At 42.8% G+C, this 26759-nt stretch overlaps 1 protein-coding gene across 1 annotated transcript; it reads right to left on the bottom strand.

Moving 5' to 3' along the window:
* Positions 1 to 421: 421 nt before the first annotated feature.
* fam78ab (family with sequence similarity 78 member Ab) lies at positions 422 to 25379 on the bottom strand. Its single transcript, XM_084324352.1, has 2 exons — positions 25047 to 25379; positions 422 to 1380 (listed from the first exon to the last, which is right to left on the bottom strand). The coding sequence occupies exons 1-2, from the start codon at positions 25367 to 25369 to the stop codon at positions 855 to 857; spliced, it is 849 nt and encodes a 282-aa protein (XP_084180478.1). The 5' UTR covers positions 25370 to 25379; the 3' UTR covers positions 422 to 854.
* Positions 25380 to 26759: the final 1380 nt, after the last annotated feature.

Here is a 26759-nt window from a genome sequence, read left to right as displayed (position 1 = left end):
TGTCTTTTAAAGTACTAAAATCCTATATGTCACCCGATGCGGTTCATATTCATATCACACGCGTATAGAGCGCATCGTGGCGCTTGTTCACAACAAAGTCAAAAAGAACAAACAAACAAACAAACAAATGAAAAAATTAATAAACAATAAAATGCACTCTTTCCCAGCCCATAAATAATAAAACACCACTTGTATTCACACACAAACTCGCTGCGCGTGTGTCCATGGTTTTGTAAGCATGTACGTAGACATGGTGATATAAATACTTTGATTTAGTTCTTCTTTTTGTTGTTTTTTTGTTCTCAACCTGCGCACAGTCCCCGGTTCCACCCCCCCCCCACCCCCCCCCCCAAAGAAAATAACATCAAAAGAATAACAAAAAATGCACGTCTCTCGTTTTTCATGACTCATTTAGCACAGTGAGACCCAATTTGAAGGTAGATGGTTGCAGTTTGTTCACTTCAGTTTTTCTTAAAAAAATATGCTGCTTCTAGGCAACGACACCTGGACTGTTTCTCCAAGCCAGCGTTGTCCTTGTTCCACTCTCTCTCTCTCTCTCGCTCTCTCTCTCGCAATCAGTTCTTTAAAAACAGGAGAGAAGAGGGAGAGAGAGGCCAACAGAGTTAAGGACTAGGCAGGGAAATGTGAGGGGAAAGGTGATAAGAGATTTAAGGGAAAGAGAAGAGAGAGAGAGAGAGAGAGAGAGAGAGAGGGAGAGGGAGAGGGAGAGAGAGAAGAGAGAGAGAGAGCGAGAAAGAGGGAACGACAAGAAACTAAAGAGAAACCGAGAGGAAGATATCGTCCAAAGGTATCCAAGGCCAGTCTGGTTCAGTGGGGGGGGGGGGGTCGATCGGTCAGTATTTGGGCGGGATGACCACCACGGGGTCTCCGCTCTTTGGCCGCCACATGAGCACCTGGGCGTCGTTGGCGTTGGGCTTGACCATGGCATTGGGGGGGATGGGGTCATTCTTGACCATGATCCGAGGCTGGTCCTGGGTGACGGGCTCGCGCAGCACGGCCCGCTGGCCCAGTGGCTTGTCCGGGTCCACGTGAATGTGGAGCTGCATCCTCCAGCGGACGGTCTGCAGCACCAGGGTCTCTGACGTGGCCTGGTTGATGGCCACCAGCCAGGTGGTGAAGCTCTGGTCACGCCGGATGCTGCTGAGCTGCGGCACGTTGCTGTCGCTGACCGGCACGCCCCACGTGACACTGGGGTAGAAGTTGTCGTTCATGCTGACGGTGAACTTGCTGTCCTTCTTGGTGGGCCCCACGATGGTGCAGGTCTCCGTGGTGTTGCCGTACCAGGGGTAGTTGACGCCGTCCGAGTCGCTGATGGCCTGGATCTTGCCGTCGCGCAGGTCGGGGAGCTCCCAGCTCGACCTGGGGAGATGGAGGGGCAAGGGGACAAAAGGTCAAACTTTACCAGGAAATGGAGACGGTGCACTTCCTCAACTCGTGATTCAACAGTCTAAGGTTGCTTTTTTTTTTTTTTCCTGTTACACCTTCTCCTCAACAAGTAAAGGCAGTAGGGCTGCACGATTTTGGGAAATAATCTAATTGCGATTATTCTGACAGATATTGCGATTGCGATTTGCGATGCAATTATTATTTTTTTTATTTTTTTTACAAGAAGAATGTTGCTGCTTTCTGTAGTCGGGTCCCAACTGCAAAATTACTGTATTACCCTGTATTATACACTTTTACTATCATGTAGACTATTCTGCTTTGTGTTTACATGTGATGTATTGTATACATGCACATTTATTATGTTCTTGTGTGATGTATCGCACATTTTATTGCTGTGTGATGTATTGCAAATGTTATTGCTGTCATCTTGGCCAGGTCTACCTTGCAAAGGAGATCTTGTATCTCAATGGGACTTCCTGGTTAAATAAAAAAAAATAATAAAAAAAAAATTTATTGCAGGCTTGGCGATTTGATAATTGCATCATTCCAAATCGCGATTTCGATTAAAAAATGATTAATCGTGCAGCCCTATAAGGCAGAAAGTCCAGTTCTATCCGATCGACAACGATTGTGGAGAGTTTTGCTAGAAAGTAACAGAAGAACTTATTTTGTACTATTGTGGTTGACAATTATTCATATTGTGGAGCTTTCTCCTTGCACCGCAGCGCTCCTGCCTCGACTCGCCAGGTAAAGAGAGCCTGTCCACCTTGAGACTAAAAACAAAGAACAGAGGATAGAGATAGAAGGAGAGGAGGGACACCGCGAGTATGCTATAAACATTCAGTAACTGTTGAGGCTGCAGTCAATTCAGCCACAACTGTACACCGCAACACAAGTTTCCTAGAGCGAAGAATTTCCCACCTATAACCTGGTATCTTCTCTAATCTGAGGCAGTGACTAATGGGGATCTGAAATAAAGAAATAAATAAAGAAATAATCGTAACATACACGCAGTCTCATCAGAAAACACAAATAAAGTACTAATCGACTACAGGAAAAAAGGTACATAATGTACATTATGTTATCTTATATGTTAAGTAATATATTTAATCTGCAAAAGTTATATAAAAAAAAAACCCTGCTGTGACCAGGAATTTAACCAAGTATGATTAGAGTTAAGGTTAGTTTTGACATTTGGTAATGGTTAAAGGAACATGCAGACGTATTGGGAAATTAGCTTATTTGCCTTCTACCCTGGAGTTAGACAAGCAGATACACCCTTTTCTTCTCTGTGCATGCATTAGGCTTAGGGAACAGCCGCGCCATTAGCCTAGCTTAGCGTCATTCACTGGAAGTAGGTGTGCCAGTGTAGCCTAGTTCCCAACAGTCACGAAATACACTCCAAATACAACTACAAAATTTGTTGCCGAACCACTGCTGCCTGGGCGCAGTGATTTCATCACCTCAATAGCCCCATTTTTCAAAAAACAACAGGGCTTTTCAGGTGATGAAATCACTGCGCCCAGGCAGCAGTGGTTCTGCAAAAAAAATGTCAGAGTATATGTCTGCTTAGAAAACGAAAATGTCAAATAATAATAATTTTTTCTCCACGTGGTAAATACGCAGGTCACATGTTTACAGGAACGTTTTGGAGTTGTATTTGGAGTGTATTTGGAGTGACTGTTTGTTACGAGTTGGGTAGGTGTGTTGGACCCGGGTGCAGTGCAGAACGGATAGACGAGAGACTAGGTGTTGATTCTCAAACAAAGGTTACTGTTTTATTTTGTCAAACATGAAAGGCGTACGCGTGAGCAAACAAAAGGGGAGAGTACTTGTCTCCAAAAAGAGGGAAAGCAAAGAGGAGAAATCAAGTCTCCAAAACACGCAAAGCGCAAACAATAAACTGAACTATATAATAATGGGGAAAGCAAAGGGGAGAAAACGTTGTCTCCAAAACACATCATGAAATAAACACAACAGGCGACGGTGCTACATAAGCACACAGTAAGTTACATCATCGAAAAGGCAAGACACGGCTATTGCTATTAGGGATGTCCGATATTATCGGCCGATATCGGCAGTAAAATGTGATATCGGAAAATATCGGTATCGGTTTAAAAAAAATTAAAAACAATAACAATATTTGTTATATATATATCCAGTGAAATGATTAGTTACCTGAAATTATTCAGTTTTTTGGACGGGGAAACCCTGCATATATCGGTATCGGTTGATATCGGTTGATATCGGTATCGGAAATTAAGAGTTGGACAATATCGGAATATCGGTATCGGTAAAAAAGCCAATATCGAGCATCCCTAATTGCTATACATGGTCAAACAAACTTATCCTCCGTGGCAAGGAGCGATAAGGCTTTGACAGAATGCATAGTAGTACTCACGGTAAGGTTCAGTGATCGACTGACAATCTGAATAGTAACCAGGAAGAACATATAAAGCCAACTTAACCATACACACCAGGTACCAATTAGTGCAATCAGGACAGGTAATTACCATCGGGTAACACTAGGGCTTTTGCTCGCAGAGGAGAGCAAAACCCCAAACGTTGCAACTGTTGGGAACTAGGCTACACTGGCACACCTACTTCCAGTGAATGACGCTAAGCTAGGCTAACGGTGCGGCTGTTCCCTAAGCTTAACACTATGAGTGCCAAAAACGACTTAAGTAGTTTCTGGGCCTGACCGTTGAGTGCCAAAAACGACTTTTTACGTTTCTGGGTCGTTTTTCCTTTTTTACGATATTTTTATTCATTATCCATCCAGGGAGCCTGTTGTTACAATAGGGAATTAGTCTGAGGTCGCCAAAGTGCAATACCGGCTGTATCCAGCTAGACGGCGGTATCAAGCACCCTTTGAAACCTTGTATCTTGGCCTGTGCGTCGATCCAATGTTTCTGGACGTTTTTTTTTTTAAATGTTTGCTCAAGCTGAGCGGTTATAACGGTCAGATTGAGAAGAATCAAATGCTCCCGATGCATGATGTGTAGTGGATTATGTTGGCAACACGATGGACATCAATACTTGGAATCACAATCAGATAATTGCAATATTCTTTTTGGGGTACATCCTAGTCAGGGTAAGGGCTATATGATATCAATCTTGCATTGATCCAAGCATGTCTTCACCTCGATCCGAACGTGTGTGTGTAACGTTAGTCCACAACGTATGCCGTTGGTGGCGATCAAAGCATAAAATGTTTTATAATAGCGGGTCCAGGCAAGAAACGGCAACGGTTACAGTATAATACACTTATAAGGCTATTCCTCAGCATTTCAGGAATTACGCGCAAATGTATGCATGGAAAAATTATCTCTTTTTTGCATCTTGACCGGAAGAAAGTCACTATCAAATGACCATAGTATTGTATCCATATGTATCCATAGCTATAATATAGAATATAGTTATAGCTCTATAAACAAGGTGACGGAATCCTATCTTTTAAAGCGTGGCAGTGAATAGATGGGGCCCGAAAACAGCGCTGCACTCAAAGTGTTAATGCATGCACAGAGAAGAAAATGGTATGTATCTGCTTAGATGGCAAATAAGCGAATTTCCCAAAAAGTTGGCGTGTTCCTTTAAGTTATGGTTAAGACATAGAGTTAGGGTTAAGGTTAGGGTTCGATCTCCACCAGGGGAACTTAAACATTTTCAGAAAACGTTAAAAAGTAAAAGAAAATATTTATACGTTAGTTATTTGTAATACATACATTTATACAATACGTAAATATATTACGTAAATATTTTACGCAAATATAATACGTTATGTAATTCCTGTGGTTGATTAGTACTTTATTTAGATATTTTAAGCGAGATCGTGGCTGGTAACCTAAACGGGCTAGTATAACACGTAGTCGTTTTATTTTTAGAGCGAAACCGGCAGAGAGAGAGAGAGAGAGAGAGAGAGAGAGAGAGAGAGAGAGAGAGAGAGAGAGAGAGAGAGAGAGAGAGAGAGAGAGAGAGAGAGAGAGAGAAAGAAAGAAAGAAAATCTGTGAGTTCCGAGTATTGAGACGCACGGCAGCTTTTGAGAGCGGAGGTAAACCGTGGGTCCCGTCCACATTATTGATCTCCCCGCCTGCGGCAGGAAACAGATGACCTTTCTTTCCCTGAAGCGGGGGATCAGCACAACGGAGAGGGGGGTGGGGGTGTGGGGGTGTAAAAGTGTGATCATCAGTATATCTACTCAAGAACTGTAAACTGTACTTTTAAACTCAAAGCAAAAAAATGGTATCTAGAACACCAAGCATGTGACCATATTATAGGACCTTTATGGTCTTGGTCCTCTTAGCTTTGCCATGTTTTTTGTAAATTATTGTTCTTTTGTTTTAACATATTTTTGTATTGCTCTGTTTTTGTATTTTATTTGTTTTATGTTTGGGGACTGAGGATGAACATTTGCATCTCTTGCTAAATCCTGTGTATTTACAGTACATTCTATGTATTGTCCATTAATACATGTTGTCCCTTCCAAATAAACAAATAAATGAAATGAAGGACAATCATTTTGAGGTACTTGTATTTTACATGAGTATTTCCATTTTAGGGAACTTTGTAGTACAATAATATTTCAAACTACTCCACTACACAAATAAAAAGAAGAAAACGTGGCAAAAGTGTTTGTACTTTCTAAGCCCGTCAACTTCAAGAGGATCTAATCAGAGCGAGGATAACTGGACCACACACCACTTTAACATTTAACCTTTAGAGATCAATGGATCAAGGGTTGAATGATCCCCAAACACTGGAATACACAAACGTTGCACAGAATGTGTACTTTTACGTTTGATGCGTAAGTACATACAATGTAAAATACTTCTCCACGTTTACTTTAGTAGAATTGAGTGGAAGACTTTTAAATTTTTTTATTGTATCTAGTTATTTCTACTTTTTCTTAAGTAAAGGTACCGTCATGTACTTCTTCCACTTCTTCCATCCTGCCTGCCTGCCTGCCTTCCTGCCTGCCTGCCTGCCTGCCTGCCTGCCTGCCTGCCTGCCTGTCTGCCTGCCTGTCTGCCTGCCTGCCTGCCTGCCTGTCTGCCTGCCTGTCTGCCTGTCTGCCTGTCTGCCTGCCTGTCTGCCTGCCTGCCTGCCTGTCTGCCTGTCTGCCTGCCTGCATGCTTGCCTGCCTGCCTGCCTGCCTGCCTGCCTGTCTGCCTGCCTGCATGCTTGCCTGCCAGGCCCACATGACCATGTATCTGTTCATTTGGATCTCTGGCATTTATCCCCCAATAACTTGTGGGATAGTGTGTGTGCATGCGCATGTGCGTGTCCATGTGCATGTGCATGTGCATGGATGGGGGGAGGGATTCGGGACTTCTAATAGGTGGTACCAGTGTGTGTGTGTGTGTGTGTGTGTGTGTGTGTGTGTGTGTGTGTGTGTGTGTGTGTGTGTGTGTGTGTGTGTGTGTGTGTGTGTGTGTGTGTGTGTGTGTGTGTGTGTGTGTGTGTGTGTGTGTGTGTGTGTGTGTGTGTGTGTGTGTGTGTGTACGGTATGTGTGTGTGGTGAGAGGGAGAGGGAATATGCATGTGTGTGTGGATATGTTATTATAGAGGTGTGTGTGTGTGTGTGCTTGCGTATGCATGTGGGCGTGCTTGTATAAGGGAATCTATGTCCACGTCCACTCCTGTTCTGACAAATCACTTTATCCCCCAGATTGATCCATCTCCTAAACAACACAAAGCACCCCCCCCCCCCCCCCCCCCCAGAAGTATAATATCAGACACGAGCCAACATATTAACTCAATTCCCTTCCGTAGAAAAGGTCTGCGACACAAATTCATCACATAAATGCTTTCCTCATTTATAATTTATGAACACACTGACTTGATAGACATCTTCCAATTCTTCAGTCCATTCAACCAAATTGAAAAGACTATGTCATCTTCCTCTCACGGGACGTTAAAAGACCACGTAATCATTAATTTCTAATAGTAGATAGCATTCTCCCTCGTCGCCCTGAGCATGTGCTTCCCTTATCGAATAACTATACCTGGATTAGTCCAATGAGATGGTCCCCTCTCGTCAAAGCACACGCCAATCAGAGGAGTAGGTGGAGTGGTGTGTCTGTCTGCCAGTGCTTCTAATATCGTAGTGTCTTGGCATTTCTATTGGTTAAAATTGGTTTTTACGGAGCATGTGGCGAGGTGGATTATTTAGAGGTAGAAGGTTGGGGCGGAGCCTGTTTTAACAGCTGGAGAATGTAATCAATCACAGCATCCTTGGTTGTGTGTGTGTGTGTGTGTGTGTGTGTGTGTGTGTGTGTGTGTGTGTGTGTGTGTGTGTGTGTGTGTGTGTGTGTGCGTGCGCGTGTGTGTGTGTGTGTGTGTGTGTGTGCGTGCGTGCGTGTGTGTGCGCGCGCGTGTGTGTGTGTGTGTGTGTGTGTGTGCGCGTGTGTGTGTGTGTGCGTGCGTGTGCGTGTGCGTGTGCATGCATGGCTATACTTGTGAGGACATTTTGCTAGGTCCTCACAAGGAAAAAAGTCGATTTTAGAGTTAGGAAGGTAGAGAGAGCAAGGAAGATAGAGAGAGCGAGGAAGATAGAGAGAGCGAGGAAGGTAGAGAGAGCGAGGAAGGTAGAGAGAGCGAGGAAGGTAGAGAGAGTGAGGAAGATAGAGAGAGCGAGGGCGGTAGAGAGAGCGAGGAAGGTAGAGAGAGAGTGAGGAAGATAGAGAGAGTGAGGAAGGTAGAGGATGTGACTGAGTGTATGTATTCAGAATGCAGGGTGAACCGACCCTTAGCTGCTATGTCGGTTTACTGTCCTCTAGGGCTGTCTTAAATACTTCGAAGCTTCGAAGCTTCGTTCGATAGGCACGGGATTCGAACGGGAAAATTAAATTCGAATATAAAAAAATATATATACGTGTGTATATATATATATATATATATATATATATATATATATATATATATATATATATATTTTTTTTTTACCTGCAAAATCTTGCGCCTCCAATGCAACGGACCTTATACGCCTCATTAACTCCGCCTCTCTTTGTTAACTACAACAAGCACATGGAGATTCCTCATTAACTCCTCTCTGTGTTGAATACAACTTGCTGCTTTTACAAAGCCTCAAATGACGGCTTACAATATTTCATAAATGCAAAGTGTTTCGTTTGTCTAAGATTTAAAAAGGTTTAAACTTTACAGCACTGACAATTCTCTATAGTATTTTTAGTTTTACCTGTGTTTGATAAGACACCCAGTCAGTGTCTTAATAAAACGTGCTTAATTAAGTCGAATTCTGCCTTTGTCTCTATTAACTACATATAAATATGTATATAATTGTTTGCTTTATAGACGAAGGTTGCAACATAATTATGTAATGTAATGTTGTTGGCTGTGTAACGGAGAGCAGCCGCCCAGGCAGCGCAGCTCCCGACCCATTATAATTTCATTAATTAATCCAATCCAATCCAATCCAATCCAATCCACTTTATTTATAGAGCACATTTAAAAACAACAAAGTTGACCAAAGTGCTGTACAAGTCCCACACCATAAGATAAAAAAAATATTTTTAAATAAAAATAAAAAAGATTATTATTATAATTTTTTTTAATTATTGTCGAAGCTTCGAATTAAAAGCGAATCTTGGGCCCAGAAGCTTCGACGGCCAAGAAAAGCTTCATAGCCCTACTGTCCTCGCTGGCCAGGGTCTCAGCCGAGGGAGCCCACGCACTCCTTGCATCCTAAGTGTCACTTTAAACATGGACAGACAAGCGAGAAGTGGTCTTGAGGATCTGCTAAATTACTTTTAGCATTCTCTTCCTTTACTGGGAAGAGCGAGGGCACAGGCAGAATAGTAATGACGGTCATATTACTGTATGCTGATGGTATGTAAAGTACATCAAGCTTCTGTGTATACTGTGAATTGTTGAACAGTAGTAGCCGGCCTTGCAGATGAAAAACCTTTTCTCTTGCCAGTGTAATTCAAGGTATTTGTTATTTTACATGCAAAGCAAAACATTTAAAATAAAATGTACTGGTCGGGGGCGGCTGATTGGCACAGTGGGCAAGGCGCTCGCCACTAACGCAGGAGACGCTGGGTTCGAGCCCAGCTCTCGCCGTTGCTACCGGCTGGCCGGTCGTTCATACTAACACAATTGGCAAGTGTTAGAGGGTGGGAAAAGCCGTGGGTGGGGATTGGACGTTGTGGACAGCGACTCCTACAGGTCAGTTTGGTGACGCCGGTGCGGCGGAAGCAGGAAGTAGCGGGGGCAGCGTGAGCCTCCCACGCGTTACTCCTCGCCACTGAGAGTTCGAGCTGCTGCGGTGAAAAGATGCGACAGGCTGCCTCCTCGTGTACCGGAGGGGACATGTGATGCAAGGCTTCTGTCCTCACTACAGCCAACCAGTGGGAGGCATAGTCTAGCAACGTTCAAGACAGGGGAGGGAAGAATTGGATAATACGAAATTGGGATGGGAGAAAAATAGAAAAATGGGGAGAAAAAGTGGATACAAATATATATATATATATTTACTGGTTTGGTGTAGAATTTTAACATGAGGCAGTGAATACATTTCTTAATTTAAATGGCTGTGTTTAGTGTGACGTATCAATGGAATGTCAACTAAATGGAATGGTGCTTTAGGCCGCGATACCCTGGACAACATGGTTGGACAGTGTGCTTGTTGACAGGAAATTAAGTGAGACAGAGGGGTAAATATATGCTAGAATTCATCAACAAGATGTTGCTACAAACATGTTGAGCCATCTGCTTGTCCAGTGTTGCCCAACAATGTTGCCCAACAATGTTGCCCAACAATGTTGCCAAAACGTTGCCCAATGTATCACCACTGTTAAGAATGACAAATTGCTAGAGCCAACTGTGGTATAATATACATTTTACAGCTTCAAAATACACCTACTGTAAAACGTTAAAATTGCTAGTCCCTCTACTAAGAGGCCTGTCAATCTAATTGGGTATTGCTACTGGAATTGTTTCCAATCCTGTGTTTTACCAGTGATGTGCCTACACTTGCGGGAGGCTGCAATTCGAAACTGGCCACTGTAAATGTCCAAACCCCACCCCCTCCTAATAGACAGTCTCCTCCCCACCGTATGTATATATTTTCTCCCACCCACCCACCCACTCCTAATAGACAGTCTCCTCCCCACCATATGTATATATTTTCTCCCACCCACCCACCCACTCCTAATAGACAGTCTCCTCCCCACCGTATGTATATATTTTCTCCCACCCACCCACCCACCCACCCCCTCCTAATGTACAGTCTCCTCCCCATCATATGTATATATTTTCTGTTAGGATCTTTGGGTAACAGTACTGTATATTTGCATATCGTATATGTCACAAATGTAACAGTACTATATACCTGTATGTCATGTATGTCCCTATGCCATAAATGTCATGATGTCATGTATGTTGTGTATGTCATAAATGTCACTATGAATTGAAAATGGGGGACCCTGATGTAAACAAGACAAACGTCTTTCTCTGATCTGCATCCCCTTAACAATTGTGTGTATTGAGCCGTACTGTATTGTACCCATTCTGCAATCTGTTAACCATTTCACTGCCGCACTATCAAAACGGTTAACCCTTTCACTGCGACAATACACAGAGGGTTAACCCTTTCACGGCGACCGTCGGTTGTGTGATAGTAAAGGGTTAACCTTCTGTCGTGTGGCAGTGAAAGGGTTAAATAAAGTTTTCATTCATTCATTCATTTAAATGTTTAACATTTGGATTAAGGATTTGGTCTCTACAGTTTACAGCAGAGATTTCCTGAACACCTTCATCCAACCCCATGGGGATCCAATACATTGCAAACTGGTAGAGAATCAACTTCTGATGAACTGTTCCTGTTTAGCCCAAATGTGCATAAATGTAGCTGGGAGGGAAGATGAGACCATGGGGCCTTGATCTGTACTAATGGAAGATGGAGCTATTCAACACTTTTTGTATAGAGAGAGGGTTTTTCAATACTGTCATCTCTCTCTCTCTCTCTCTCTCTCTCTCTCTCTCTCTCTCTCTCTCTCTCTCTCTCTCTCTCTCTCTCTCTCTCTCGCTCTCTCTCTCTCTGTCTCTCTCCCTATCTCTGTATATCTCTGTTTCTAACCATATTGTGTTTGTCCTGCAGACATACTGTATAGAGTTCTCTCTAATCTCCACATTGGTATTAATATTGTGTTTTACATTCAGTGTCTGTTTAGACCCAGGCTATGTGAGAGATCAACACACATGCATGTTTGTGCACACACATGCACACACACATTCATGTACACCTACACACAGACATTATAATTTTTGTCATACATACGCACACAGACACATGATGCACACACACACACACGCACATGCACACACACACGCACAATCACACACACACACACACACACACACACACACACACACACACACACACACACACACACACACACACACACACACACACACACACACACACACACGCACGCACACACACACACAGTCAGTTGGTGGGTGTGTTGTGGGGAGGGGAAAGAGTGTGTGTGTGTGTGTGTGTGTGTGTGTGTGTGTGTGTGTGTGTGTGTGTGTGTGTGTGTGTGTGTGTGTGTGTGTGTGTGTGTGTGTGTGTGTGTGTGTGTGTGTGTGTGTGTGTGTGTGTGTGTGTGTGTAATCTTCGACACGCAGCCCTGAAACATCCTCTTCTACAGAAGGTAGAGATAAAGCCTATTAAGGCCAAGTGTCAAACTGTGGTTCCTTACTACAGGATGTGAGTCGAGCTGCTGTCTAACCCTGGTGTCACACACACACACACGCACGCACGCACGCACGCACGCACGCACGCACGCACGCACGCACGCACGCACGCACGCACGCACGCACACACACACACACACACACACACAATCACACACACACACACACACATCGATCCTGATGTAAGATCCCATGACTTGTTTTAACAAGGCTTATTATGTGTCACATGTGTCTGTTACAGGTGTCATCCATGCTACCGTGGTCTATACTATTTGACCAATGGAGGAAGGAGTACACAGTTCCTACATTTTACATTTACTGTCATTTAGCTGACAGTTTTATCCAAAGCGACTTACAAATCATGTACAATAAGTCAGCAGGAGGGCTGCACATGGGTGCTACACTTCAGTGCTACATTCTGTGTGCATATTAGCATAGTATATAGTAGTATAGGCATAGTAGCATAGTAGGTAGTAGGTATTAGTATAGGCATAGTAGCATATTAGGTAGTAGATAGGGATGCACGATAATTATCGGGCCGATATCAGCTATTATGACGTCATCCCGATAAACCCGATAAAATTATTGATAGCTCCGATAATACATCATTTTTCTTTACACTTTTTCTTTTTTTTTTAACTTTTTTCTTTTCATGTCAACGTTCTCACGCACAATATATGCTTACTTAGGATTTGACTTGATTCAACAACAAAGCAGTCGGGGCAATGGCAAGCCGAAAACGGTCGAAAATGTGGTTATTTGAAGTTTGGATTATTTATTTTTTTTACAACTAAGGTAGGTAGATTTTTTAGAGACTAAAGTACCGAAAAAAGGTACCGTTGGGTACCGGTATCGATTCACAGGTACCGGTACCCATCCCTACTGACAAAGCACAATACCTGTTGGTTTTTAGTTCACTCATTGTTAAGGGAAACACATTGTTAATGACATTGACGGATTGTGATTTTGTGATTGACTCAAATTATATTTATTTGGAAAAATAAATATAGTCACTTTATTTGAAGAGTCAAAACTGTTCTCTTGGCTTTGTTTTGTTCATAGTAGTAACGCTCATGTCATGATAAATCTGGTTAGGTAAAAACTACAGGAATATACATTAAAAAAAAATATTATAATACAATAAATATATATATATATATCGGTTATCGGTATCGACCTTGAGGAGCAGAAAGTTATCGGTATCGATATCGGGGTCAAAAAATCAATATCGTGCACCCCTAGTAGTAGGTAGTAGTATAGGCATAGTAGGTAGTAGTATAGGCATAGTAGCATAGTAGGTAGTAGTATAGGCATAGTAGCATAGTAGGTGGTAGGTAGTAGTATAGTCTCAGGGGGCTTTCACACTCAGCCTTTTGTATCGAATCACCGTCCCGGAGCACGGGGGGCAGTGTTCTCACTCACCACTTTTGGGGTGCGAGTCGGTGCTGAATCGTTTCACCCCCCGCTGAACGGGATCAGCTGGCAGAGGTGGTCTCGGGGTCGGTCCCGGGAGAACCGGGGGTGTGGCTTTGCGAGCTTGTACCTTTTCACGGGCGTGGCGCCTGGTGCTGACATAACGTCATAAATTTTGTTTGCCATTGCTATGTCTATACATTGTTCGAATGCATTTATTTCTATTAGACCAGTGGTGCCCAACCAGTCGGCCGTGGTCGACCAGTAGATCGCTCAAAACGCTCAAAAGCGGACTCTACAACACCATCCATTCGTGAGAAAATGGGGTGGGTTATATTGACACGGCTTGACAACAGAGGTTCAAATATAACTTCATATTTATTGGCAATTTGTTCATTTTATATCAACATCCAGAGTCCGCAGTCGTGTTAAGACATTCCCGTTTACATTTTCGGTCGACCAGTAGATCAATGACATTCAATATAATCGATGCGAGCAATGTTACTAGTATGTTGCATATAGTAACGTTAGCGTTAGCCGTTAGCTTAGCGTTATTGTTAACCCTGCAAAACGATCAAAAGCGGACTCTACAACAGAGTTCCATTCGTGAGAAAAGGGGGGTGGGTTATATTGACAAGGCTTGACAACAGAGGTTCAAATATAACTTCATATTTATTAGTTATTTGTTTCTTTATATCAAAATCCATTCTCCAGTCTCCGTGTTAACACTCCCTGTGTTTACATTTCGAGCGTGACATCATCGACTACGGCAAGCTTACAAGCTCAAAACGCAAACCGTAAACAAAACCCAGAGCGCACCCAGACTGAAGTGTGTACACAAACTAGAGGGGGGAGAGGGGGGGGGGGGGGGGGGAGTTCGGATCTGATCTCGGAACGGGCAGAACGGAACGAAATAGAAACGAATAGAGTGAGTGAGAAAGCCCCCATAGTAGCATAGTAGGTAGTAGGTAGTAGTATAGTCATAGTAGCATAGTAGGTAGTAGTATAGGCATAGTAGCATAGTAGGTGGTAGGTAGTAGTATAGGCATAGTAGCATAGTAGGTGGTAGGTAGTAGTATAGTCATAGTAGCATAGTAGGTGGTAGGTAGTAGTATAGGCATAGTAGCATAGTAGGTGGTAGGTAGTAGTATAGTCATAGTAACATAGTAGTAAAGACAGTAGCATAGTAGATAGTAGTATAGACATAGTAGCAAAGTACATAATAGTAAAAGACAAACGTATTTTTTTTCCGATATCGATTGAAGGGGTGTGTTTTAAAAGTCAGAGTATCTGGATAAAACACACTTGAGTAAAAGTAAAAAAGTGTCTACTTTTAAATGTACTTAAGTACTAAAAAGTCAAAGTTAAAACTTTTTTTTTTATTCCGGGGCAATTAAATGTTCCGTTTGGTCCTCTTCATCACTCTTACTTTCGTTTGTCTCCATCTTCTGTAGCTTGTCACTCTGACTGTCTATTCTTCTGATAGCAGGTGTTTAATCAAAGATCCCCGCTTTCTAGTCTTGCACAAGGACCAATCAGCATGGGTATGGGTGGGTTCATTTTCCATTGATGGGGATTTGATTGGCTGTTTTTAAATAAATTGCGGCCGCAGGATTAATAACGTTAACGTTCGGCCAGAGAAACAAATATACTAATTAAAATGGTTGGACCTGCAAGATTTGTACTTTGTACTTTGTAGGTCTGCATTTTAAATGTAAGGAGTAAAAAGTATGTTTTTTTCTCTGAAATGTATTTGAGTAAAATTACAAGTATACAAACCTAATAATACTTGAGTAAAGTACAAATCCCCAAAAACTGTACTTAAAGGAAAACTCCAACATTTTGGGAAATTAGCTTATTTAACATCTTCCCTGGAGTTAGACAAGAAGATACATACCTTTTTTGTCTCTCTGCATGCATTAGGCTTAGGGAACGCCCACACTGTTAGCGTAGCTTAGCTTCATCACTGGAAGTGGGTCAGACCTTTACCCTGAAGTACCCTACAGTCACGAAATACACTCCAAATACAACTCCAAAACGTTCCTGTAAACATGTTGTGACCTGTGTATTTACCACGTGGAGAAATAAAAAATAATTGAATTCGACATTTACGTATTCTAAGCAGATATACTCTGAACTATTTTTTGCCGAACCACTCCTCTCTGGGCTCAGTGATTTCACGTCACCAGTGCTACTTTCTAACTTGAGGCCAGTGTTTGTTTACATTTTCATTTCATTCAAAGGATCCGAACCGATTGAAGTTATTATGGATACCATGACTGTGGTAAGTTTTCATTTATGTTTTTAGATGGAAGGCTGTATTCCGAGACCGGAGTCTCTTGCATTGGTGACGAGCGCAATTTCCGCTACGCCGCCCAGTCGCCCACCAATACACACAATTGTTGAGGAGATGCAGACGATCAGAAGAGAATGGACTCTGTTTTACCCAAGTGTAATGATAGTTTGTTATCAGCGAGCCAGGTGCAGATTCTGCCGAGTGCAGTAATGGTCCTAGTATGGTTCCTTGTGGAACACCACAGCTTACTGGGAGGGGGGGTAGTGTACCGTTTACCTCCACCATCTCCCCTCCAGGTAGGATTGGATCCAGCTCACTGATAAACTATCAAAACCTATTGCTTTTAGCTTGTCAAACAGAATGGAGTGATTGACAGTGTCAAAAGCCTTTTGGAGGTCCAGCATGACCATGCCGCAGTATTTGCCCGCGTCCACCTCTTGTTTGATGTGGTCGTTCAAATAGAGAAGGCATGTGTCAGTGGAGTGGGATGTTCTGAAGCCAGATTGTAATTCGTAGATTAGATTTTTTTCCGCAAGGTACTTTTCGAGCTGTTCGTAGACAATTTTTTCCATGACTTTCGAGATGGAGGTAAGAGTAGAAACAGGGCGGTAGTTGCCTGGGTCTGATTTGCTGCGTTTTTTGTGCAGGGGGGTCACTCTAGCAAGTAAAAGGTACAATGTTTCCTTTGAAATGTAGTGGAGTAAAAGGTACAATGTTTCCTTATAAATGTAGTGGAGTAAAAGTACAAAGTTCCCTAAAATGGAAATACTATAATATATATATAATATACAAGTAAAGTTCTAGTACCTCCACAAGGAAGCATACTAGGACCGCTACTGTAATTATGCAAATTACATGTCGTCAGCTTGTGACTGCAACTTGTTCCTGTTTTTGCGGACGACTCAGCCCTGCTGGTCTCTGACAAGAACAAGTTACAGGTTGAAAAAACCCTCAGCTCGGAACTAGGCAAAATCTGCATATGGCTCGCCGATAACAAACTACCATTACACATGGGCAAAACAGAGTCCATTCTCTTCGGTTCAAATAACAAACTCAGCAAGACCGATGGCTTCTCAGTTACAGTGGGTGACAATATTGTCACAAGGAAAGATGAAATACCTGGGTTCCATCCTAAAGGCTAATCTTTCCTGTGACAAAATGGCATCCAATGTAATAAAAAAAGTCAACCAACAAACTCGATTCTTGTACCGGATCTCCTCTCTGGTAAATCATAATACCCTGAAGACTCTGGCAGGAGCACTCATTCAAGGGTACTACGACTATGCTTGCACCTCATGGTACCAAGGCACCTCAAAGGCACTAAAAACAAAATTACAAACATCTCAAAACAAACTGGTCAGACTACTGCTTGACCTGACTCCTAGAACCCACCTCACCCCTGCCCACTTTGACAACCTAGGATGGCTTAGAGTAGACGACAGAGTACAGCAACTTGCAATGGGCCTGGTCTACAAGATACACTACACGACCAAGGTACCCATGTACATGTCAAAATACTTCCCAAAGGTCAGTGAATACCACGATCACAACACCAGAGGGAGCTCCACAAATCATGTTAAACCCAGATTCGGCTCAAACAAGGGACTGAACACGTTTCGCAATTATGCCACATCAATGTGGAACGCCCTACCCAAAGCTGTAAAGGAATGTGAATCACTACCCACTTTCACACTCTCAAAGAACACCTACGGGAGACTGCAATTCGAAACTGGCCCCTGCAAATGTCCTAACCCAACCCCCTCCAATGTACAGTAAATTACCAAGTATGGCTTTGTCAATATTCCAATGTACAGTGTAGAAGGATATTTCTGCGGGAAGTGTTTAACCCTTTGAGTGATTAAAAAAGAAAATCCACAGAACTCTATACACTTACATTTACATGGCATTACATTACATTACATCTATACACCAGAGCGGCGCATCCAGGTTACTTTGGCTTTGTTTTCAGTCACTCCTACCTTTGGTGGAGAAACAAACATGCTGTTCCTGTAGATCACTATTGTACTGAGTCTGTTTAAAATCTGTCTGCACAACGTTTACCTTGTTTGAAATGTTTGCTTTGTTAGTGCATCAAGTTAGGTGAAGCAATTGCTTTCGAACACTGGCTGCCATCGACTGTTCGACGGTAACATTTGATCAGTCTTCAGGCATGACCCCTGCACAGGACCTACAGTCTTCCCCTATGATGGTATTTCCTATCCTTTTCCTATCCCTCCAATGCGTATATGCTGCCCTGGGCGAACCCTCCCTACGACGACCTCCCCCCCCCCCCCCCCCCCCCAACAAGTTTCACCCTTAAACTATCGCATAATTAACGCTACATTGGACAAATCCTGTATCTAATCAAACTTTTACAATTGCAATTGTTTATTTCAAATTTACTGATTTTAATTTACAAATTGCAATGATGAGCGATAGAAAACCGAACGTGCAAATGTCACCATTTAGGGGGGGGAATAAATAATAATAATAATAATAATAATAATAATAATAATAATAATAATAATAATAATAATAATAATAATAATATTATTATAAGACTATAAGACTGAACAAAATGGGTCTTAAACAAGACTCCAAATGCTCCTTATGTACAAATGGGGACGAAGGGACATTTATGCACATGTATGGAAAGAAGTGACCCAGCAATTGTCAAATCTTTTAACTCTGGATATACCTGTACACCCCTCTGTATTACTGCTGAATGATGTATTTGAGCATGCAGTACCTCCACAGCTAAAGAGATTGGTTTTATCCGGTATCACAGTGGCTAAAAAGCTGATAGCATCACGATGGTTTCAACCGGAAAAAATGTGCCGTAAGGTCTGGATTCTTACATATCTCGATGTGATTTATCAAGAAATATCAACAGCTAGAATTTTGGGTCTCAATGAATCCAAAATGGCAATGTGGTTAGAAGTGGTGGAGAGAATAAAAGCCAGCATATAATGGTAGTGTCTGGTTAGGAACAAATTATAATGGTTGGATTATCCAATGGGGGGTCCGGGAGAGGGGGGTACGAGCTGGAGCATATGTGTATTTGTATATCCTATTGTGTGTTGTCATGTTTGTTTATGTGTTTGTTTAAAAAATAATACAAAAAAAAAAAAAAAAAATACAAAAAAAAAATAATAATAATAATAATAATAATTAAAAAAAGAAAAAGAAAAATTATTTGCCTCCTCATTCCACCCTCAGCGAGATGTCCCTGGCTGCGGCTGCCCATGTTGTCCATGTCTAAAGTCCACTACTGACTACACTTGTGAATCTCCGGGTGACCAAACACTAAGAGGTAATGACTATTTATGGGACTTGATAGTCTTCTGCATGATTCACATGCATTTGTTTTGTCCTAAAGTTGTAGATCGTGAACAAACGCCGCCTCGCCCCTGTTTACTCCCTAAGTTGTTTTCCCCCAAAAAGAGGCGTGGCCTGATCACAGCGCAATGCTGATGACACAATGCCAGTCTGATGCATTCAGTGACCAGTGGCCACTGGGACGTCATCGCTTCAATATACAACATTGCATTTTACACACTGCTAAAAATGTGGACATTGCTCATTGCACATCACACAAAATACTTTTTTTGGAACTGTACATAGCCATTTAGTTATTTAAATGTTATATAGTATAATATCTACATCCTGTTATCTGCACTGCACACTTTTTAGAACTGTAGTCATCTTTATTTTTGTCATATTTTATCTTATTTTATTCTTATTCTATGCTAATTTTATTGTATTTATATTATTGGATGCTGCTATGGACGACGAACCACAACAAATTGAATTTCACTCTTTCTTTGCTGCAAGGTACAGAATGACGTGACAATAAAGGAATCTGAATCTGATTCTGAATATTCAGCTCTCAACATTGTCATTATCACACGCCTCAAAGGGGTTAACTGACTTTTTCCCCCGGGCTCTGTTCTACTCACCTCCACTGAACTCATCCTCCACTAAACTCATCCTACACATCACAGCAGAAGCCCCGACTGGAGAACTGGATTCACCAATGTGGTTTGGGTCAACAGGCACGGCATGGTACAGGTGTCACACACGCTAGCAAAGGAATTCGAGCTTCTTCCATGGGGTGAATCTCATTCCGGTGCTGTAGCGACCAGCATGATAGATCAGCTGTCTTACTCGAAAGAGCACTCTAGAATTAGACAAAGGGTGCTATTTCTACCATAGGAGTGAGAATAACCGTTCTTCCCGACTCTGTCAAAATGCATTATACAGTAAGTACAGATATTTGATTAACATAATATATTCAATTGTGGGCTCTCTGCGAGGCATGTTTCATAGTTGCCTCACAGTGGCAGATTAAAATGTTCCCCGACATCAGAAGGTTACAACTTCACTGAGTTTGAATGATGCTTTCAAGTGTGTGTGTGTGTTTCTGTGTGCGTGTGTGTGTGAGAGAGGAGAGAGAGAGAGAGAGAGAGAGAGAGAGAGAGAGAGAGAGAGAGAGAGAGAGAGAGAGAGAGAGAGAGAGAGAGACAGAGACAGAGACAGAGATAGGGAGAGAGACATGTGTGTATGTATTCTGTCTGTGAGCAGCATAGGTTGCTGAAACTAAAGCCTTACTGCTCCTGCAGACACTGGTCTAGTTTGTTTGAACCAGAGCAAGTCAGAATATAGAACAATGCAACACTATTCAGCCCACCCCTGAGATATTAATGGGAAAGTCCACCCTAAGACAGAATTTACATTGTGCTATTCCAATGACTTTGTACATTTCATGCAATATTTATTAACATAGGCAAGTGTATCCTTGAAGCCCCCTGCACTCTGTGCAATTCTGGATGTCTTTATAATAATAATAATAATAATAATAATAATAATAATAATAATAATAATAATAATAATAATAATAATAATAATAATAATAATAATAATAATAATAATAATAATAATAATAATAATTCATTACATTTATATAGCGCTTTTCTAGACATTCAAAGCGCTCCCCACTATGTAAGGTGGAAATTGCCTCCTTCACCACCACTGGTAGCACCCAACTTTGGGATATGCAGGCTCAATGGCTGCCATACACTGGCACCAGGCACACATCACACTACACAGTGGCTGAACAGCTCAGGAGACAGGGATTGATATCAGCCAATTATGGGGAACTTGGGAAGGGATGATTAGGTGGCCTTGATGTCAGACACTGGAATTTGGCCAGGAACGTCGGGGAACCCCCTACTCTTTGCGATAGGCAAAACCACCGAGATTCAGTCAGGACCTCGGTTTAGTGTCTCATCCGAAGGACGGCACTCGTATATATACCGTGTCCCTATCACCGTAACAGGGGCATTGTTACTGACTAGTCCAGAGGACAGAGTGCCCCCTGCTGGACAACAACACCACTTTCCGACAACGGCCTTGACCGGGGCTCGAACCGGTGATCTTCCGATCATGAGTCCAGAGCTCTACTCATGTAGCCACACTGCCGGACAGCTTTATTTTGTCCCAGACAAAATGTCCCCATCATTGACAAAATCTTGACTTGGTTCGTTGAGTGTAACAGGGCCACGGACGACCGATTATGTCCTATAGGCTTCAACGAAGTTCTGGCAGTGTCCAAAATGAAAAAGGTCATGCAGCGTGGCTGGTGCCGCTGGCTATACCGCTGAGATCAATTTGGAATATGTGCAGGAGACTAATAATAATTTTATGAGAACGAAAGGCTTGTGTGATCTGGGACTCTCTGACCACGAGACACACACGCTGCTCGGGGAGTAACAGCGGAGAAGCCGGGTGAGCCGGCTAGATAACAAGAAAGCAGATGGAAATCATTTGTATACGTGTGTTTACTCACGGTTAAAGTGAAAGTGATCACGGCCGCGTGCAGGATGCAGCCTCGTGTCATCCAGTATGACAGCAGAACGCCTCTAACTCACACAAGGTCTGACAAGGCTGGTGAGCGAGATTTGGCCTCGTTCACACAATGTGACATTTAGGCTTGTAATAGATCTAAAAGACTGTCAAAATCGCATTGGGCGCCTTAAAAAGGATCATTTATCATTTTTATAATTGTCGTTTTTCACGTAATTACTGTATGAAGTCACAGCAATCGCCTCGGAAGTAGTTCCGGTTCAGGCAGAATCGCAGGGTCGTTGTAGGGAGGGTTCGCCCAGGGCAGCATATAAGCATCGGAGGGATAGGAAATACCATCATAGGGGAAGACTGTAGGCCCCTGCAGGGGTCATGCCTGAAGACTGATCAAATGTTACCATGAACAGTCGATGGCAGCCAGTGTTCGAAAGCAATTGCTTCACCTAACTTGATGCACTAACAAAGCAAACATTTCAAACAAGGTAAACGTTGTGCAGACAGATTTTATACAGACTCAGTACAATAGTGATCTACAGGAACAGCATGTTTGTTTCTCCACCAAAGGTAGGAGTGACTGTATACCGCTGTCACTTCATACAGTAATTCTGGGGGGAAACTACAATGCTCACGTTTCATAACAGCGATGAATTACACTGACCAAATCAAACATTACGGCTCTGTGACTAGCTGTGACTTGTTTACATTTTTGGGGGAAAACAATGGAGTTCTATGACTATGACTTATACGAGCTATAGCCTAATCTGGTGTTGGCTGGACGGGACATACTTGTAAGTAGAAGAAGTGCATTGTTGGCTTTGTGCTCATTGTTTCTTTTTGTAGGCTATGTTGACAGTAAGAAAACAAGGATGCACAGTGTCATAGACATGAAGCATCTGGCAGGCCTGGGGCTAAATACGCCAAAGCGTATACTATGTGGGGGAGCTGCGCTGCATGTTGTACTGTACGCACAGGGTCTCATAGCGTGGTGTGGAGACGGCGAGCTCGGCATGGCCCTTTGCAGACTGATTAGCCAGCACAACACACAACACACACACCGACGCACTTTCACGTGATGAATCAGTAACATCGTGCATCGACCCTGATATTGGCCAAATGAAAAAAACACATCTCAGGAGGACAGTGAGTGGCTGAGCCCACTCTCTCTCTCTCTCTCTCTCTCTCTCTCTCTCTCTCTCTCTCTCTCTCTCTCTCTCTCTCTCTCTCTCTCTCTCTCTCTCTCTCTCTTGTGCCAGAGAGCAGTCTGCAAGTGTTGCACATGGTCGAGGTGTTGTCAAGCTGGTGTCAATCTCTGCTGGGGCAGAGCAGCTAAGTGTGAGTGAATGACAGGATGACTGACTGACTGACTGATGAGTGAATGAATGAATGAATGAGTGAGTGAGTGAGTGAGTGAGTGAGTGAGTGAGTGAGTGAGTGAGTGAGTGAGTGAGTGAGTGAGTGAGTGAGTGAGTGAGTGAGTGACTGAGTGAGTGAGTGAGTGAGTGACATTGCCGTTATAGAGAGTCAGACAAGAAGATAGATACCAATTTCCTCTCTGTGCGTTCAGTAGAAAGCTATCTGGCTGCAAGCTAGCCTATAGCTCAACACAAATTAATGGAAGTGGGTAGGGACCACTAGCCTATAGCTTAAATCTCATAGAGAGGATTTTTTGGCCAACAGCTATAGGCTAGCTGGTCCGTCTTGATGATGAAACGATGATCCGAGCTTTCTACTGAACGCACAGAGAGGAAATTGGTATCTATCTTCGTGTCCGACTCTGGAAAAGACGGTATGAGGGCATTCCCCATAATGTTGCCATGTTCCTTTAAGCTAGGAATCAGAGTATCCTAATTTGTGATGTCATCAAGTGACAATTTCTGGAGTTGGTCCATTGACAATGAATTAGTGGGCTCATATAATTTTTGTGTGACATCCAAATTCGTTTTATTTATTACAACTCTGAATCAGAAAAGGTACCCATATCCCAGTCAAATCACCATGCCTACTGTAATAGTGTCCTGAGAGTTGTTCCACTCTTCACTGTCTGTGTGGAGCAGCTCCAAGATGTAGCTCTTGGTGAGATCACCACTTGAATCTCTTCTCTAGTATTAATCTTAACTTAAGGAGGGACTTGTTCATATTTTAAAATCGAAACGGAGCTGTACATGTGAATTAAACATGTGAATTCTATTTCGGGTGGATTTTTCCTTTTAATCGTGTGCCATTTTCATATGATATGACAATATGTGTTCACCGCAGAGCCGGTCCGTCATTACTCTTAATAAAAACGTCAACGGTGTGATGACTCAGCCTTTTAAAATGACATATGGCCTCCAATGTTCTTTGAACCACTTCGTGCAGCCGCAGGTATCGGTGGTGGTGAATTATTCCGTCAAGACTTCTCCGGCTATTGTATATCCCACATGATGAGGTGTCTATGCCCCGTGGCCTGTGAAGCGATGAACAATATAATATAGGCTACTTGGCACACAGGCGTAATGAAGGTGTGTGTGTGTGTGTGTGTGTGTAGCCGACTCCAGCCCTACGCTGTGCTGCCATTCAGTCCCTTGTCGTCCCTCACCTGGTTGAACAACATTACTGCGATAGGGATTGGCATCTAGAAAACCTGGTAAAACATTACTTTAGAAGGCACAATGATAATGAATAACTAATGAGGAACTATGCTGTATTATGTTCACAAACCATTAATTAACCATCAGTTACTCAGGTCTAAGAGATGATGCCCCTGCGGAGGGGACTCCTTCCAGAAGGGCTTCTGCGCCTCTAGATTACACATTTAGTAAAGCACTAGTTGACTCTCAAATCCCACATTTCTATACCTGCTTACTCTTAATTATTATTTAGAAAACACTATTGTATTCCCTCTTAAATCTGCAGGTATATTATGGTAATGCATGACCGAAAATATTTTTTCTTTTTTGATATCCTTGTTAGGGTGTAGTCTGCTCTGCTCTGCTGATGTATGCTAGAATTAGCATCGCAACATGTCCAAATATCATTCACCACGAGACAAGCTCTTGCCTGGCGCCATAGAGGACCTGGAGGAACGCGACAACTGATAAGAATGTTGTTTGAAGTGTCAGTTTGTAGAGATAGCCTGAACTGTGCCTGCCCCCTTCTCAAAGTCTCTGTTGAAGTACCACTTGATAAAGTTAATCCAACTGAGCTCAGCTGAGATGATGACAACATCATCATCATCATCATCATCATCATCATCAGCATCACCACCATCATCATCATCATCATCATCATCATCATCATCAAATCACACCTGCATATTAAGACAATACAAAAAAATACAAAAAAACATTGAATGATACTCACATCCCTTTGTTTCCGTACTTATTGTAGAACTCCATGTGGTTGCACGCTTGGATCCAGCCAATGGTCCACGTCTCTTTCCCGGCCACGGGTGGAACTAGTACCCGAGCACATGCTCGAAAGTGCGGCGTCCTGTAGCGCAGGACCACGCCGGACGACTCGTCTATGCTAGTGGGGTTGGAGTCGATGGAGGAGTTCACCTCGAGAACGACGATACTCTCTCGGAAACTCTTGGGCTTACACCTGATACTCTGGATGCAGCCCATTGCATTAAAGAGCAACACAATCCCAAACAACGTCCAGAGGTCTGAAGAGGAAACACGCATGGAAACAGCAACAAAGTCACCACAATTGCATCCACATAGTACTGTCAAAAAATGTCAAAAATCAAAAAGATGTATTTATAGCACACAATTTTACTAAAAGCCATGCATCTTGCAACCAGCTCTTCATTCCAATACTATGGTCGGAATTGTAAAATGTAAAAAATTAAATTAAAAAAGAAATGTAAAAAAAAATAAGTGCTCTTCAAAAACTGATCTGGCGCATGATTTCCTGTTGTCGTGCGTTAAACCGTCACATCATCTAAAAAAAAAGCGCCGATGCAACGGTCTTTTCCGTGTATTGATGAGACGTGCACCATCAATTGAGAAGTCGGTGTGCGCGTCCATGCAGCAGGTCTATAACAGTCTCGCCTCCACAGGAGCGTGAATTAAAGTCGCTCGACCTTTTGGCAACGCGCGTCCCCCTGGAAGGTGCGCCTCGAGGATCGCGCTCACTTTGTGAGGAAATAAAAGCCTATATGATGATGGTCTTTGCTTAATTGGGACCTAAGCATAATTTACAAAAACTACTAACGTAACACCTCGACGTCATGTTGGCTGAGCTCAGCTGCGCTCACCCTAGTAGTGACATTTGAAGTCCATCTCCACGTTGCCTGTTATCGTTATGCATAAAACCTGCAGAAGCAAGTCGCTGCTGATGAGAGGATTTATATTCCAAAAAAGAGGCTTGAGAGATTGAAAGCCAGCAGCCAATGTTGGGCAACGACTTACTTATGTAATAATCAACTGTTGACTAATACCACCACGGCAAGGCTACCTTTTGCTGACCCCGGTCTATAAAACGACGAATGGCAGTGTGGCACAAAAAATTACGTTACGTCGTGATGTGGAGTAATAATGTGTCATTCATCCGCAGTAGCCTTTAACCACAATGAAACTGATATTGATCTATATAAAAGCTATAGATGGCTCAATAATCTGTTCATCTCTTCATCTTCTTAATGCACAAAGCGAATAAAACATGGTGATATGTCGGGATGTCCTGCAGGCTGTGGTCTATTGGACCCCGAATTTTAGTCGTAAAACTACATGCAGAGAAGTCTATACCTATTAGACACTTCAATGGACCATGGCCAGCAGCTATGGAGAAAACTTGGAGACATTCACAGCCCGTGTGAATGGATTGTCCCTCATCAGACCATTCCTCGGGCTGCTCGCGTGATGAGAGGAGGGGGGGGGGGTCCGTTATCTTCTGATGTGTCCCGTTCCTTCTCCTCTATCGTTGCAACTTGTTCCAAGGTCCCGCAGAGGTAGCATTTCAGCGAGCATGTCGGCGACCTCACCGGGGTTCAGTCAGTGTGAAGAACGCTGCAGCAACATCCAAAGGCAACCCGGTCAACTTTATAGCCGCTCGTCCGACTCGATCCATGTC

Source organism: Notolepis coatsorum (genome assembly GCF_963971535.1).
Source record: "Notolepis coatsorum genome assembly, chromosome: 11".
Classification (NCBI taxonomy): domain Eukaryota; kingdom Metazoa; phylum Chordata; class Actinopteri; order Aulopiformes; family Paralepididae; genus Notolepis; species Notolepis coatsorum.
The sequence above is the reverse complement of the archived record's forward strand: the minus strand, read 5'-3'. Positions and strand labels throughout refer to the sequence as shown.

Coding starts and splice junctions, on each gene's coding strand:
- fam78ab (XM_084324352.1), bottom strand. CDS start 25,369: ATGCGTGTTTCCTCTTCAGACCTCTGGACGTTGTTTGGGATTGTGTTG. Junction 1,381..25,046: donor AAGTACGGAAACAAAGGGAT/GTGAGTATCATT, acceptor CCATCTCCCCAG/GTCGAGCTGGGAGCTCCCCG.